The sequence below is a fragment of the Diadema setosum genome, chromosome 7 (assembly GCF_964275005.1).
Source record: "Diadema setosum chromosome 7, eeDiaSeto1, whole genome shotgun sequence".
Classification (NCBI taxonomy): Eukaryota; Metazoa; Echinodermata; class Echinoidea; order Diadematoida; family Diadematidae; genus Diadema; species Diadema setosum.
Window position 1 is genome coordinate 37,315,316 of NC_092691.1, and position 17,582 is coordinate 37,332,897.

The following is a 17,582-nucleotide window of genomic DNA, read 5'->3' on the forward strand; positions in this document are numbered from 1 at the left end:
GTGAGGCCAAAATTTGACATTTAAAGCCATTCTCATGCACTGTGTTGTAGATTCTGGTAGGCAACATTCTTTTTTGTAAAAGAGGACTACAACATCCTAGAAACATTGTTTGAGGCTTTGGATGATGAGAAGAGCAAGCTGTCTTTTTTTTGTTTTGTTTTGTTTATATGAAGAGCAAGCTGTCTTATACAGTTGTCTACCATATTTTGCCTTTGTAGTCACTGAACTTCCGATAAAGTAGCTGGACAGAAAGGGGGGGGGGGTGGAGTGTTGGTGGTTCCAAAAGTGTAACTAAAGCTGTGACCTGAAATGGTGTAGATGCACACCGGGGAAAATGACTTCTGCAGTGGGTCTCTCCCCCTTTTTCCATGGCCTAATCCCACTCTTGTTCCCCTTTCTTCTAAGCTGGAGATGACCTTTCTTGCACTAGTGTGCAGAATGTTGGAAAAGAAGGGGAAAAGCTGGGGAGAAGCGGCAGGCTCCAAATGTCACCCCGCAAGGTGATGGTGTTTTGATAGCGGAAAAATGCAAATAGCTCGTCCGTCGTCGTCGGGAGGAGCGAGTTCGATTTGAACGTATGATATAGGTGGCCTGTGCGGAGACCGTGTGCTATGAATCTATTGACAGCAGTGTTCTGCCCTCACAGATCACGAGGAAAAACAAAAACATGCAAGTAAACCTCACAAAGAAAACAATTATTAGGGGTACAAAAACATAGTTTGTAAACAATCTCTTTTTTTCTTATTGATAAAGTAAGCTTAGTGCAGCACCATGTTAAGATTTATGAAGTATAATATCTGTCATAAGCTGATCCTTTGCTGTTTAAGTAAGTTAGGATTTTATTGTTCAAATTATAACCATTGAACTGCACACTGAAATAAAATATTAAAAAAAACCCCTCTTTGGTGCAGCATTGTAGTCTGAAAGAAATGGTGATCTTGTATTTAATTTTTCCGTCACACTTCTTTTTTTAATGAAACTAAATTTTACTGCATCATCTACTAAGTGCAATAACATTCGTACAAGGTGTGTCAAACTATGCTTCAGTACATACTGTCTTGTTCTCCGTAAAACCAGAAACATTTGTGGCATGAAATATTCCCGAATCGGAGCCAATGGCCTTTTTCGTGGCACAAAACTTTCGTGAACTGCCACTGGCATTCAATGTATTGTGGAGACAAACACTTTCGCATGTATTTTGCTCTTGTGAATCTTGGCTCCTCATGAAATTCAGGAAAGTTTCATGCGTGCAAAAATGTCTGGTTTTACAAGAACATGAGCTAGAAGATTTAAACTACCACACGTATGTGGTCATGTCAGTTTGCATGAACTTTCTCCTTTTTTTTTCTTCTCCCTTCTCATTTGTTTTTGTTTTATGTATATCATCTCCTGCTCTCCATTCTGCAATCTTTTCTCTGTTTAGTTGTTGTTTTTATATGCTTTTTTACTTTTCTTCTTTTTTGTTTGTTTACTTTTCTTCTTTTATATGTTTGTTTACTTTTCTCCTTTTGACTGCCACAGCTCCCTTCTTTCATAGACTTCTTCTTCTCACGATGAAGTTCTGTTCGGAAGAAGAATTGCTTTCTAGCTAAAATGTATGCCACTGTGTTTTCTTTCTCTTCCTCCTCCTCCTCCTCTTCTTCTTCATCTTCTTCTTCTTCCTTTCATCTGCCCTGTCTTCCTCTTAAATATGTCAAGTGAACCTGACTGAGCGCAGCCTTACATTTCTGTCCCGTTATCGTCCAGCACGCCAGGTATGAAATATTTACTCATGCCCGTGTTCCCAGTGATTTATGTCGGAAAGTAAGAGACTCTGAGACTTGACTGCTTGGCTGGAGAAGCCAAGGAGATGAGATAGTCCAGGTTTGATCTCTCTCGCACCTGCCAAATAGTTCCGCAGGGAAGGTGAACGACAGTATTCATGCTGTCTTAATGTCAATTAGAGAATTTATGAACAGCAAACCAAGGGGGGGGGGGGGAGGGGGGAGGGGAACAGCAACATGGTCATCTGAATCAACTCCTAGAATGTTTAGATTCATTTTAGTAGAATCATTGACATTTCACGCATGGATTTTTTTTTCTTTACTCACAACATTACTTCAAAATGTTCCAGTGATTATACGAGCTGAAATTTTTGCTATGGCTTTATTTTGCAAATTTTGCAAATTTTGCAATTTGCCCATGAACAGCGAAAATAACAATGTGTGAATATAAAAACAAAAAAATATGCAAAAGCAACAACACATGGAAATTTCATTTCTATTAAAAAAAAAAAAGAATAGCAATTAAAAAACACGAACAAGCCATACCAGAGCTGGATCCCATGCAATTCTTAATTACAATATAACAATATGCAAGTATTTGTACTTCAAATGCAGAACACACCTGGATCTACTTGTTTATGTATAAGGAATCAGCAAGTAAAAACATTCAATAAAATATTGTCACGTGTTACTCATTCTTATGTATTTAGTAAAAGCTTAAGTTACGATTACTGGACCCTCGTAACCGTGAAGTAAAAAATGTCCAAGAAGTAGCAATTTGTGAAAGTATCTGTGCATGAAAATTTTGGCGCAAATGTTCGCATTCAAACAGACCACAGCGAGTTTGGGATGATAATAGGATGATGGCATTTGTCTTGACACTTGGATGGTGAGACACTTCTGGAGTCTTTAACCTGACAGTGCAATGGTAGAAAACACAATTTATGCCTTTCACTAAGATAGTTATGCATATTGTATCCAGTTTCTGGCATTTCTGGTGTAAATTGTTACAGTTTCGTTTGAGAGGAGCCTCAGGTTTCCATCTTTGTTTTTTTTTTTTTGTGTGTGTGAGATGGGTCATTGAGAAACCTTTAGTGACATGTAAAAGAGCATATGATTCTAAGAGGAATTCAAAGTTTATTTGATAAAAATAGGTTTTGAAATGGCTGAAATATAAAAAAAAAAAAACAACCAGACAAAGAAGTCCTAATAAAAGGTGGGACCCAACTTTTATTAGATTAGGATCACTGTGCTCTACTTCTTTTTTTTTGGATATCTCAGCCATATTTAAACTGAATTTCATCAAATGAATTCTGAATTACTCTAGAATTGTATGCTCTTTAATTTTTCACAAGTGATTTTTAATTATCCTGCAAAAAAAAAATATAATAATATGTCACCCCCATCTCAACCAAAACTATACCATCCCTTTTAACTATTATTAGATTTTGTTGGCGACAAGAATACGATCAGCTGTGGTAATTGACCCTGGATACAAGTATATATTTCATTATCATAAAAAATTTGTGTTTCTATTAAAGGCAAGAACTGGTGATCTTTAAAAAAAAACAACAAGAAAAAAACAAAAACAAAAACAAACTAATTCCTCTGCTTAAGAATGTAAAGCCTAAACAGACCAGTCCTAAAGGAAGTAGTGTTGTATCTCATGTCGAGCAAGTTCTGTTTGACCAGCGCTAACCATACAGCAGTGGCCTTTGGTGGCAGAACGTACATGTACAGCCGTCCGCTGAATTGCTGATTGACTTTTGCCCCCCCCCCCCCCCCCTCTCCAGTTTTCGTCTTTCTTTCCTCCATAAATCACTCAACATCCTTGTCAGAACCAGTTCAGCTCAGAGCTGGTGCCTGCTATTACACACTGACTGAAAGAGCAATTGCTTTAAGAGGATTAATTACTTGTCAGCCCATTCATTTCCTTCCTTCTCTATACACTCTTTGTGAGGCTTGCTACAAAGGAAAGCAACCGTATTGCCTAGGGTCTTCCTTTTTTTCTTTTTGACTTCCATACCCTAATTTCCCTGTGCAATCTCCACCCTTCCCCCCCCCCCCAAAAAAAAAAAAAAAATAGCAACGAAAAATACAAAAATCTGACAAATGGCAAAATAAAACGAACACAGCCCAATTGATATTGCTCCATGGAGAACATTTTGTAAAGCTTAATTTTTTTGCGTGGTTTGGAGGTCCCTTGTAACAATCTTGTGCCTCTTGCAGATCGTTGTGGTTGATGTTGTGGTTAAATGAAGTTGGCAAATAGCGTAAATATGTTGCTGAGTAATTGGCCGATATCAGTGCTCATTTCTGATAACCTTCTGGAGGAGTAGAATAACTGACTGATGCAGCAGTTTATTATACGATGTATCTCAAGGAGATAGCTGGGGTAGCCAACTACTATTTTGCATTGATATCATCATGAATGTTGTTGGAGGATGTTAAGGAGTAATTGATTGATGAATGGGGTATTGATCAGTTGAGAGAGATAAAGAGGGTACTTTAGTCCCACTTGCCTTCTTCCCTAGGGCACCTAAAAACACTCATAGTTGGCCAAGTGAAATGCATGCACATTTGTCTTCAAAAACAGGAAAAGTCAGTTGCCAAACGCCCTTTCAGACAAATGGGAAAAATACAATGCATGATAATGCTTGGTGTGTGTGTGTGTGGGGGGGGGGGCATCGCTTTTGCTTCTTTTCTGCACTAGGCTACTCATGGGTATATATATCACCTTTACACACTATTTTTTTTCCTTTGGAGTGGGTTTGTTTCTTCGAGATGAAGAAAAAAAGGACAGCCTGTCAATCTTGAGTCACACAAGTTCATTTTAATATCAGTTTGGCACCCCAGGGGATAATTTCTACTTCCTGCCTCCGCCCCCCCCCCCCCCAAAAAAAAAAGGGTAAAAGTCACTCTTATTGCCCCTGGATGTCTGAGGAAGGGAGGGGTTGTGGTTGGCCTTAATTGGAACACAAAAGGGACTGGTTGTGGCCCAAATAGTGGGGGATATGCTAATTTAGTGAAGGGAAGCCCTGATGTGCGGCCAAAATGAATGCCCTCAAATTTCCTCACCCTTTAGTGTGTGTTTGTGTATGTGTGTTTGTATGCTCATTTCAAAAGTGTCCTACCTTCAGTTTATGTGTCCTTATGTTCCTGTGAATTATAGTCTTTGTTTACAGTGGCTGCTCTGTGGGGGGATAATCCAGGGATAATCCTCATTCATGCCTCTTTGTCTCCCCCCAGCTGAAGCACAATCTCTCCCTTTCCAAGTACTGTGTGCACTTCACACCAGAACAGGAACTCGAGCTGTGCCCACCATTAGGGCTCAGAAATATCTTTGAGGAATCACATCATTGCCTTTTCTACATTTTTTACCAAGAAGACTGGATTTTACTTCAAGAGGGACCTAGAACCGGATTAATATCTGCTCTTGCAAGTCCTTCTTTACTCTGTTTGTTGTTATTTATTGGTGTTGTTTTTTGCCTGTTGAGTTTGGAACTTCTTGGAAAGAATCAAAAGTGTCTGCTGACATTGACATTTCAAACAATGAAGTCAGCTGACGGCAGGGAATCACACTCATAGAGTCTCTATCTAGGATTCTGTACATGGAAATACACATTTTTAAGCGTCGGCTTTGCCTGCCTGCAAGGACCAGAGCAAAGAGGAGATTAGCCATGCCGCTTTTTGTGGCCACCAAGCAAATTTTGCGTGAGTATGCTATTTCTTCACAGAAAAAGAAAAAGAAAAAAAACATATATATATAATGTATCTGTATCTCTATGGTTTAGTCAGCAAAATGCCCAAGAAGACACATCCATGCTAACTTGTAGTGCATGTTGCAACTGCCATGAGGCAGTAACTACAGCTGTACACTGTAGGTCTAAACACCAGATGATGATGATGTCCTGCAGTCATCACATAGGAAAAATATGTTTACTGAATGTTGTTTTGATTGGACCTTTGGGAAATTAAACTGAACCAATCCCATGATAAATTAGCTATTAGCTAATTGCAGTTGTATAACTACTGTGTAGAAAGCCCTACAAAAGATGGATTAATCTGGAAGCATTTTTTTTTTTTGGGGGGGGGGGTGGGGGTGGGGAAGGGGATATGAAATAAAGACCATTGATGCATCAGTGCTATACCCCTTTCAGTAACTCTTTGACTTGGGCCAGGCCCGAGCTACATATAAGTCATAAAATTTTGAGTTTATGAATTGGTTGGGCCTGAGTGGCCAAAGAAGCCCACGCCAAGCTAGGGCCAAAATTCCTCGCATAGTCAAAGGTCACAATTACCTGGCCGTACCTGTCCTGGAGCACGCGTTCAGTTACCATGGTACTTGTAGTTATTCCTTACGTGGCTGATTTCATGAATGGAACATCGTAAATATAGCATGGCTCTGCTGTAGTTACTGAACGCAATGTTTACTGCTTGGCATGGACCAATTTAGCTAGGACCAGGAGCTGGCCAAAAATGCATGATTTTTGGAAAGGGGTATTAGTCTTCCTTCTTTTTTTTACTGGTATTGAAATGCCCGTCATCATGATAGAGGTGGGAATGCCATTCAGCTGACGTTTCTCAGCCATTGCAGTCTACAAACTGAGCATGCTGTAAACTTTCTATCAAAGTCTTGTTAAAAATCATTCATACAAGTATGGAAGCATATTGGCGGTCATTTAGATGATGCATCCTACTCTTTATGGTGAGGTCTCAATGTGAGAAACTGGACTGGTCCATTAGCATAATGTTTCATGAGCATGACTTTTTGGCATTCAGTGAAAAAAAGCAAGAGTTTGTTGGCAAACCACCCAGTGTACATACTTGTGTCCACTTTCTTCTTCAGAAGGAAGAAAAAAAAAATGTGAAGCGTTTACTTACTTATTGATTAATATTTTGTTTTATTGATTTTTTGTTTAAATAAAAAAGTAGATGACCCAGACATTAAAACAGTTAAAGATTCTTGGCAAATGAGTGAGTGTTTTACTAGGACTTGCTTTCTGGTGAAAAAAATACAGGAACTTCACTTAGATATCATGATGGTAAGAGATTTCAGTGCATTGTTGTTTGACTTCTTGTTAAAAAAAAGGAAAAAAAAGAAGCTACTTGCAGTTGAGGATTTACACTGTACGACACCACTTTTCTGTGATGCAAATAATGTCATGATTTAGATATGGATATTACACAGCTGTAGTTTGACAGTGCAACAAGTTTTAGAGTACATTCAACTCCATTTGTTGTATCGCACATCCTTTATGGACACCAGCATGGAATGCGTAGGACTACACGGTGTAGGTACATTCAATTCAATTTCTATTCATATTCAATGCCTCGAATGTCATCTGCCCGGCGTAATGGGTAGTCCACGACACAGTGGGTCTGATTTGGGCTCATACATTGTATTTGGCTATGAGTTGCTGGATTCACAATCAAGTCTGTGGGAAGCAAGCTCTAAGGGTGTACATGTATGATAAAGCACATCGTGGATTATCAGGGGTCTGTACAGACTGGATTGTAAAAATCCCATATCAATTGATGGCTGGGATATAGGTGGCATAGAGTATGTTGCTGTACAGAAGAGAGCTTCGAGGAAGTTCATGATTAAAGTGCATTTGCCAAATCACCTGACATTGTGGTTTAGCCTGGTGGAATTTTAACGATGCCCAGATTTCTCACTGAGCCCACACCATAGGGTACATGCAGATAATATACAGTGATAGGACTACAGTTGTCATGATCACACACTGTATTATCAAACATGGCTCTGAACATCCTTCAGTGGGAGAACTAATAAGTGATATAAGACTTACAAAACATAGAATTTTATCTGACATGGGAAACATGTCTGAATTGCCAAGGCATCTTGTATAACCTCTGTAATAGTTTTCGTAACATTCTTTGTCTAGTCCAAAGCATGTGTAGCAAAAAAAAACAAACTGATTCTCTCTCAGCTCATGTTTGCTACTATTTACATTCATCGCTCTTCTCTTTCAGTAATGATAATAACTATTTATGATACCAGCAGTTGTGTTGCATCCCTTTATTATACAGTGTGTAATTCACCGCCAGACTCAGAAATTGCCATAGACTTAGCACAGAAACCATTAGCTGTCGACAGCAAGAAGGTTAAGATGATCTTCATATTGATATCATTCATATATAATTTCCTTAAATATGCATTTATCTTCTTTTTTTTCGTCCTTGTCCTCCTGTCTTCCTTTTTATTCCTCGCAAGATCCGTTTCTCAGCTGATATTACTGAAGGTTTTTGAAATTTAGTTTCTAAGTAGGTTTTCCTCTAACTTGTGAGTTTTTTGTTTTATTTTGTTTTGTTAGTTTTTTTTTACCCAGTATCAAGTGATATTCCTTGCAAGATCTTTCTCAGCTGATATTACTGAAGGCTTTTGAAATTTAGCTTAAAAGTGAGTTTTCTTCTGAACTTGTGAGTTTACTGAATGGAGTATGAGATGAATCCAATTATACTGATAAAATTGACAAAGCAGTATAAGAAAGAGTTTTTTCAGTGCTGTTTCATAATGACCATTACCGTAAGAGATAATCCAAATGCTGTAAATGCAGTTGTAGAAATACATGTAGTACTTATCCATGATGATGATGATGATGATGATGATGATGATGATGATGATGATGATGATGATGATGATGATGATGATGATGATGATGATGTTGATGATGATGATGATGATGATGATGATGATGATGATGATGTCACTACTTTTGATGACAATGTAATAAATAACAATGATGGATTAATACTGGCGATAGTGGTAGTGATAATGATGATAGATAATAGTCATTGTCATTATCATTGTCAAAATATGTGTGAAAACAGCATATAACATAAATCGTATCTTATTCCCTCATAATGCTGCATTTGATAGAAGCTGTGGATGTTAAGAAAATGTTGAACACAATCACCCGCATATTTTTTTTTTCTTTTTTTCTTTCTGCATAGACTTTTACCCCTTCATGAGTTGGCCTTAGGTATGTGAGTACACCTTAAATGTCATCCCAGCATGCTATTAATAATGATAACACAGGCCAGCTGAAATTAATGTTGAACACGCAGCTTGGCCAGTCCTGTAGTTTGCTCCAAGCCAGAGTCACTGGCATTGAACAGGTACAGAGGAGGAGGAGAGAGTTGGTCTTCCGACAAAAATAGGAGGTACATTTGTATCATGGACTGAGATAAAGATAAGGGAAGAGGAGAAATTAACAGCAAGATATGGATAAGATGGAAGGGAAAGGGGGATATCTATAAAACCAAGAGTGTACAAAATTAATGGTTGTATGCTGTCTATGTAAAAACTAGCTAGAAAGTTTTCAGTCAGTTAAGCCCATTGAGGACAAGTCAAAGTATACTCGAGCAAGTATCTATGGGAAGTGTGTGTTGTAGCAAAATCAGTCCATCCTCAATGGTTAAGGTGATTTGTACTTTGATCTTGGCTTGTGGCAAAAACAAGTTTCACTTAATTTTTTGTTTCTTCCAAAGACAGAATATTGTCCAATTTTGATTTTTCTCCTTTCATCATTTGATGTTTTTGTATTTCATTGATTTTGTGATCAGTTATGCTCTGCACATGACTGAATATGAGAAATTCATGCATCCATTTTGAATGAGTACAAAGTTCTTATTATAGAGTATATTAGTATTAAATGAAGGAAGCATTGGTGTTAATATTTAATCTTCATACCAGCACAAGAAAGAGAATTGATTGTGATCACTTTCAGTGTTTGACTGTAATGAGGCCTAAAAACTCAAAGTTGATTGATACTTTTTTTTTTTTTTTTTAATAATAGAGCCCATCAGGATTGGTATCCAAACAGTGAGAGAATGGGAATATATGACATGGGCAGGAAGAAGGCTTTTTGAAAACCTGCATTGGAAGTACAAGAGAGAGTGCAGTAATATATGCTGTCGGTTGGTATAACTGCCCTGGTAGGGGCAACAGGAGGTGGGGGGGGGGGGTTTGAGAGAGAGAGAGAGAGAGAGAGAGAGAGAGGAATAAGACGGAGAAGGTTTCTGAGGAGAAATTGAGGGTTATTAGGCCATTCTCTGTACGGTTTGACAGCGGTGCCCGGATACCCGCTGGAGCTACAGTGGACTGGCCGCCCCGGAGAAGTGTTTCAGCCCAGCTTAATTGATCCTGTGAATTGCGAGCATGGTATCTGGGAATCGAGCATGCTTTAATATCATACCACAGTGGAGATGGTCGGTTCACTGACGTCACTATTGCATCGCACTTGTACTAACTACATGTACAAGGAAAATTGGTCACACTGGACCATATACAGTGTATAGTTGCTATCAAAATTTACATCTCAGTCAATTTTGAATGGAAAGTACAGTTGCAGTACCTTTATCGATGTACACAAACTTGTGTACATCGATAAAGGTGGTGAAGATTTACTGTGATGATATACTGAAATGCTGTATTTATTAAGTTTGGAATATTTCTATTCTATTTGTATTCAATATGATTTTTAAAAAAAATCAATTTTCCACATGAGATACAAGATATAGGACTGATGAAGGGGGTGTCATATGATGTAGGTTGTGGGGCAAACTTGGCCTGTATTGTAGCTAATCTCTGTGAGCAGAAATGAAAAAAAAAAGTATGCATTGTTTGCGGGGCTTCCTGTGAGAGATGTTTGGTTTTGCTGTGGACATTGTATTCTGGTGAAACTTATCTCAACCACCCTAGGCCTAAGATGCTTCATCAGGTGAAAATCAATATATTTTTGTCATTTGACATGAACCTAAGGCGTTTTATCAATGTGTTCAGTCTTAGCAAAAGTTAGCAATATGCAGTACAGTCACAGTCTATCACCGCACATGCTTCGTACTTGTGCTATTTAACCAAATGTTGTCACTGTCCCCCCTTCCCCCCCCCAAAAAAAAAATAATAATTCAATAATGAAGGACTTTCCATACAATGGACGTAGCTGTTTTGTTGTAAGTGTGAATTTTAATGATTTTCAGTCCCTACCACTTTGTTGATTTAGGTCTCTATGGCATTGAAGTCAATGTGAACATGGTATTGAATAATGATCTATGACCTAGAAGTACACAGTGTAAAAAAAATATTATAATTACCACTTACAAAACTCGTAGTGACTGAGATTGTTGGGGAAGAAGACATATAACACATGCTATTTAACATACTGCTGTCTGTTTTTGAGGAATAGTAGACATATCTCCGAGATTGCAATCTGTTAAATTTGTCTCTTTTCCACCCACTATCTTGGTGCTTCCTCCCACTATCTTGGTGCTTCCTCCCTGTAGGTAGAAGACAAGGAATGATTGGGGGGGGGGGGGGGGGAAGGGGGAGGGGAGGGAGGAGGGGAGGGGAGGAATCCAAGGAGGAATTAAAAGGAGCCCAGACTTTACTGAAACTGAACTGACCCATTGTGCCTAGTGTGGTGTGCAAATTGACATTTGCTTGATTCCCAAAGTGCGTCACTAAAAGTTAGGAGACGAACGGCGGATTTCTGTTTGGCTCCTGTTGATTTGTGTTTTGTTTTTATTTTTTTTTTCTCCTCCTCTTTTTTTTTTCTATCATTCCTTGGCATGGGAATCTAAAAATTACAAAAAGTTCAGGAGATATCGTTTGAAGGGGAAAACAAGTCCATGAATATGTCCTTACTGGTGTATCTCCCCCCTTTTCCCTCCCCCCCCCCCCAGCCCTCGCTGTATGTGCTGAGGGTTTTAATGTTGGTGAGTCTTTGCTCTAGTAAGATGATATCGTGTGCCACTCAGGTGCTTTCAGGTGTGATGTCTAGTTGTTGAAGGTAGGAAACCGTGGCTGCCGCGATGTTGTTTGATCTGGAGGGAGAGAGGAGCAGAGCGGAGGTGTAGGTGTGTGATTTACTGTACATTCGTACACTGACAGTTTGTAGAGTCTATTATTGTTCCAGCCCACTCAACATAGTAGGAGCAACAGTATATCTGAGCTAATGTCGTTGTATTAAAGTATCCTTAACCTGTTGAGGACGAGTCCGGAGTATACTGGGATAGGTGTCTATGGGAAATGCGTGTTGTAGCAAAATCAGTCCATCCGCAACAGGTTGATATAATACAGCAATATTTCTCTTATGCCGAGTTAGAGAAAAATAAAATGATTCATGTTAGTACAACCTATACAGACTTCATTGTTGGGTTTGTTATCCCAGAATCCTAAAGATGAGAGAATTGTTCTAGGGTTGTGTAATGTAGGTGTGCCCCACTGCTCTCAAAAAGGAGAATTTGGCTCTTTTATGTCATATAATATAATTCCCCTCCTGAGGAAGACTTCAATACGATGCTCCATTCAAGGAAAAACAATCTTATAACAGCTCCCAACATGCTTGTATGGCAAGAGGCACACACGAGGCCGGCATCAGGGGGCGCCTCTTTGAGGCGAATCCGAGTGTTTCCACATCTTAGGTAGACAAGCTGTTCACTGAACCAAAGCTTTTCTCTTCCGTCTGCCCCCATACAACTGTACATCAGTGCATATGATGGCAGAAGCAACAGCTCTCAAGGTAGACAACGCATTGCTCTAAAATCCTGGCGTAATTTCCATCTTTCTCCATCTGCCTGAATGGGTCAGCAATACGACCCTCTACATGCCCAGGCACTGTATATAGCTCCAACTTGCCATGCCTTTATTTTGAGCTGCAAGTATTTAATCCCTTTAAACTTGACCGAATTGTAAGTTAGCCAGCCCACTCAAGTGTAACAATCTGACCGCCTCAGTCCGACAAGAAGACCATAGTGATGAAATGGGGGGGGGGGGGAATCTCCATCCACTGACAGTTTCAAGACATCTGTGATGCTTGGCCGACAAAGCGCTCCAGCAGACAAGCCAACATTGGCAAATGAAGCACATTTAGGATTGGTAAGACGTTGTGATAGAGAATAGAAATATAAGTGAATAAAATCATATGAAGGACAAGAAATTTTCGAATCCTAGTAAATTAGCCTGTTTGGGATCTTACTATATCAAATATTTATAGTCTGTATGAGATCATCATAATAGCTGATACTGCATTAAAACATGTAAGGGAGTGACTGAAGCAAGTCAGTGAAGCTGAATCCAAATTTATTCAAATAGAGGAAAGTTAAGACAGCGTGAGTGTGGCAGTATAACCTTAACCTGGTATTGTCTGGTTATCTGAAAACAGCAGTCTAGTGACATAACAATGTCATATCAAAGAGCACTCCTCATTTCCCTGGGGAGGAAAAAAATCAAGAATTCTGAAAGGTCATGACATTCTTGATGCAGCTGTTCTACACCTTCAGAAAAAAAACACATTTACTCTTAATTGTATTCCTTACAAACATTTGAACAGATTGCCACATAAATTACCTTTCATCAAATCATATTTGTTGAAATGTAGACCAATCTGTGCTGTTTATTTCATAGCTTTCATTTTTGAATAAGTTCTTCAGTGCAGAACAGTCTCCACACAAGGAAGGAGTCATACATGTAATATGTGATTCCTTTACTCACATTTCCTCTTGTATTTCACAGGTCTAATTGTCTGCTTGTCTTCATTTCTTATTTGATTTTGAGCACTGACTGATGTGGTTACCTCTGCATGTAGTAGTCTCCGATCAAGGCTTACTGACTGCTGACACCGATCCCTACTGTATGGTGTGGCAGGGAATGCCGTGTTATTTTTCGGCCGGAGCGGAGGCTGCTCGCCCAGGTCTCTCGCGTGGAGGCGCTGCCCCGCAGCTGTTTCTTCTCCTGGATGGCTGGCTGGCTGGCTGCTCAGCGTCTCTGTTCTACCAGGTTGTTTCGCCATGCATTTATGCATGGATTTTCAGCAGCAGACAACGGTTTCGTCCCCTGGAGGCAGCGTGGAGAAGATGAGGAATTTCTCATGAGCGCAAACAGTCAGAAGTGTGTTATCAAACATCATGCACCATTTGGAGCTCTGACGGACTTTGTTTATCTATTTTTTTTTTTTTTTTGGGGGGGTTGCTTCTTTTCTTTTTTTGTTGTTGGTGGGAGTTCCCTCCCTCCAATTTACATTTCATTGAATATATTTTGTTTCCTTTTCTGTTAGGGCACTATCGTTCAATCTGCAGTTACCAAGGCTATGTTTAATTTGATTTTGTTTCTGGTGATAGCCAGGATACTGTAATGTCACAAGCCATTATCCCTAGTTGTTGCCATGGCAATACATGCTCTACTCAGATACATATAGTTTATAAGATGTAAAGAGACTATAAAAGCACTGTTTGTCATCGGACTGACCTTCGGAGCAGAACCATAAGATTTAAATCCCCTTCCAATCTCTCCACTGAACAACTTTCCTCTCGGTAACAATGATGAGGTGATGATGAAGTAGAAGTGGACATATTGCAGTGAGTCTTTTGGGATTCGAAGTCGCTGCTCATGTCCTAGATGTGTTTGCTATGTCGGTTGCTGCATTATACTACTAGTTTGGATCAGTGCAAACCAGGAACCATGTGGAATGCCTTGTTTTCTCACGGGTTCAGAGTCTTTTGTCTATAGGGAAATGTTAAGTATAGGAAGATTTTGCTCACCTGGTACTGTTGGCATTGTAGCAGGAGAGAGTACAAAAAACAAAAAGTAAACTCTCTCTGGTTATCACTCTAATTTCTTTGTGAAAAGGTTTAAAAGTGAAAGGGCGATGTGGCATTTGATATATGTGATCGATGCAACAGAAATGAAGCTTCTCCTCCCTACCCTCTCCTCCCTAAGTATGATTTAAAGTGAATTCCACAAAAAAAAAAAAAAAAATCATTTTTCATGGAAATTACATATTCCATCAACTTGATACTGACATATGTTAAGGGTAGCAATTATTCCTCCTGCTTTCTGAGAGTGGTTAGTCAAGTGCTCTTTCATAATGCTAGAAAAGTGAATTTTTGTGGAATTTTCTTTATATTTTCTTTATGTCGTTGTCCACACATACGTCATAACCTCTAGTAGTCTCCTCATCCATCGGTTTCAACACCAAAACTCTAAATATTCCTAACTTTTGCATCAATTGTCCGATTTTCCTTAATCTTTCACTGTGTTCTACTAATGTTACCGCTTTCACTCAATCCACATTGCTCTTTGGGTTTGGGTTCCCTTTAAGTGATTAATAGTTATCCTTGCCCGTTACATACGTGTAGCAATACCTGATTCAAAGTGATTACAACAAGGGGAGATCCTCTATCCCTGCATCCTTGGATGTCTTGGTGTGACATCAGAGATCGTGGTTGATGCTTCATCATGGATGGATGCTTGGATGCCATTTAGACCTTTACTCTCAGTGCTGGTTGTTTTCAGTGTGAAGTAGGTGAGAGAAAATGAGAGAAGGAAACAGAAATATAGAAAGGGCAAACTGTGAATATGTACTTTGGTATGAAACAGTTGTGGTAATGAACTACAAATAGTTTCTTGTTCGTCAGTGAGGGTCGAAAGTCATTGTGGGCCATGTGGTTGATTTGACGTAAGTACATTTGATATCATCATCATGATAGATGTTATGTTATCTTTATGCAATTTCCTGCAAATTCATACAATTTGTGTCATATTCAGTATTTTTTTGCATACAATTTGTTCTTCTAACAGGCTGGAAGCAAAAGATGCCATCTCACCCGGGGGCTGTCACCCATAGCGACGATGAGAACGATGACATGGACGACCCGGGGCGTGGCAGCAGCATCACCTCTCCGCTCAGCCCCAAGACCCCGCCCATCCAGATCCAGGTCAACGACATCAGCCTGGACAGCAGCGGGGACAGTGGGGGCGGGGTGCATGTCATTCCCACCATCTCCAGTCACCATGTCATGATCCCCTTGGCCCCCATTGCGACCACGCCCGAGGACAGCTCCCCGGAGGACCTCGACGCCGATGGAGGAGGAGGAGGCATTGGGGATGTCCTTGGGATGGCTGACCGGGAGGATTTGAACTTGGAGAAGACGCGCCGCTACAGCTGGGGACCAGAACCCGATGATTCCGTGCGGGACGGGTCAGACATCAGCGGGGAACTGAAACTCTCGGCAGCGTCGAGGAGGTAATTAATCTCTACGACCTCATTTATGTGTCTTCCAAAGAACTTTGTTTTTTTGACTGCAGAAAGCTGCAATTATATGGCTGTTTGAGCCCACTGTTAGTTACATCCCTGATGTGAATGTTTGTTTAATAGCGTTGTGTCTCATTCAAGAAACGTGATGCAATGCATGAGCTGGGATCAATTATTCAGTGGATTTTGCAACTCAATTTCACACTTAGCAGGCAGCTTCAAAGGACTAAATTGGGCAAAGCATTTGAGGGAAAACTTTGTAAGACAAATCAAGATGAACATCCAACACTTTCGATTATATTAGTTTGATCATCTGATGGTGTGTTCTATTCTTGCACAGCTCATGCAATATCCTCCATTTCCTTCACAGAAAAAAAAACCCAAGAAAACAAGCAAAGTATTATGACAGACAGACTTTGATTGAGTTTCACTGGAATTATCTCTTAATCATCTCCTTCATTTCCTCATGGAAAAATACAACAAAAATACATTAATGTAAGAATCCTCCATGTTTGTTACTACAATCTCGTCTGATCTGAAGTACTCTCAAGATGCATAATGGCCTTCGAAAAATGTCAAGTACCAGGCATGCAACGATTTTGGCTATGTATCGTCAATATAGCTGTCATGCTGTTATCAACCTCCAGCAGAAATTGGCTGTTGTAAGCGTGATTAATTGGCAAACTTTTCTTCAAGAAACAAATTACTGAATTGCCTCAAGCCCTCGTAAATTAGCCATTCCTATAATCCAGTTACCCCGACTAACTTTTTCTCTAGATTTTTTCCCTAACCATACTTAAAATGTTTCTTCAATTATTGAGAGCATAAAATGCCTTACGGAGCCCTCTTTTGTAAAGCTGTTCGTAAAGTTATATACAACTTTATGAACAACTTACATATTGCAAGTTACATATAGTGGGTTTCCTAATCACTGTTAATTTCTATAGCCAAAGTTGAAATTTGCAGATGATAATGATTTATGAAACAGGGCCCAGATATCAAATGAGTTGGTCAAGTAATGTCTACATATATTATGTAGGTATTTATTGTTGTTCTTTTTTCACTCTGTAAAATGTTGTTAGACACAGTAGCACATAATATATTCTATATTTTAGAGACTGTAGAATTTATCATGTGGCATTATTTTTGTTCTGTTGTGCCCACAGTAACAAGATATTTCCTCTTACTTTCTCCCCCCCCCCCCCCCCCCAGTAAAAGTTTGATGAACCTGGACGCTACTGGGAAGGATGCCTTTGCACACAAGAAGGAATCAGGGAAACATTCAGGTAGAAATAGAGAGACACAAGCAATGATCAGCAATTGACGTTAACTTATACCACTGAATACCGCCCACACACCATGTTTCAAATCTGCCATGTTAATGATGTGGAATATTGCCAATTTAACCTGATTTGTCCCATACATTTTACTGGACATTTGTCAGTATTTCCTACAGGATTACATTGCAGTTCTTTGATTCAGCTTGTGGTCAATATCTATTTCAATCATCAGTCGTGTTGATGGGACCGAGGCCCATCCCAACTTCACATCATGTTACTAGTGTCGTAATGTTATGCATTAGTCGAATAGATTTTGCATTCTATGCTTTGGAGTGTAGCTCTATTTGTCTGTCAAATTTTTAACTTGGCAATGAATGTATAGTCTGTGACTCTGGAATTCAAACTAGGAGAAACTTGACCCCCCCCCCCCCCCAAAAAAAAAAAAAAAAAAAAAAGAAAAAAAAAAAAGAAAAGAGAAAAAA

General features: G+C 39.4%; 1 protein-coding gene across 1 annotated transcript in view; it reads left to right on the forward strand.

Annotated features, from left to right (window-relative positions):
- The window catches only part of LOC140231217 (uncharacterized), a 209,337-nt gene that overhangs the window by 104,386 nt on the left and 87,369 nt on the right, over nucleotides 1–17,582 (forward strand). The window contains exons 13-14 of the mRNA XM_072311362.1: nucleotides 15,367–15,811; nucleotides 17,033–17,133. Of these exons, the coding sequence (XP_072167463.1) occupies nucleotides 15,367–15,811; nucleotides 17,033–17,133 (546 nt within the window). The remainder of the gene's footprint in view (nucleotides 1–15,366; nucleotides 15,812–17,032; nucleotides 17,134–17,582) is intronic.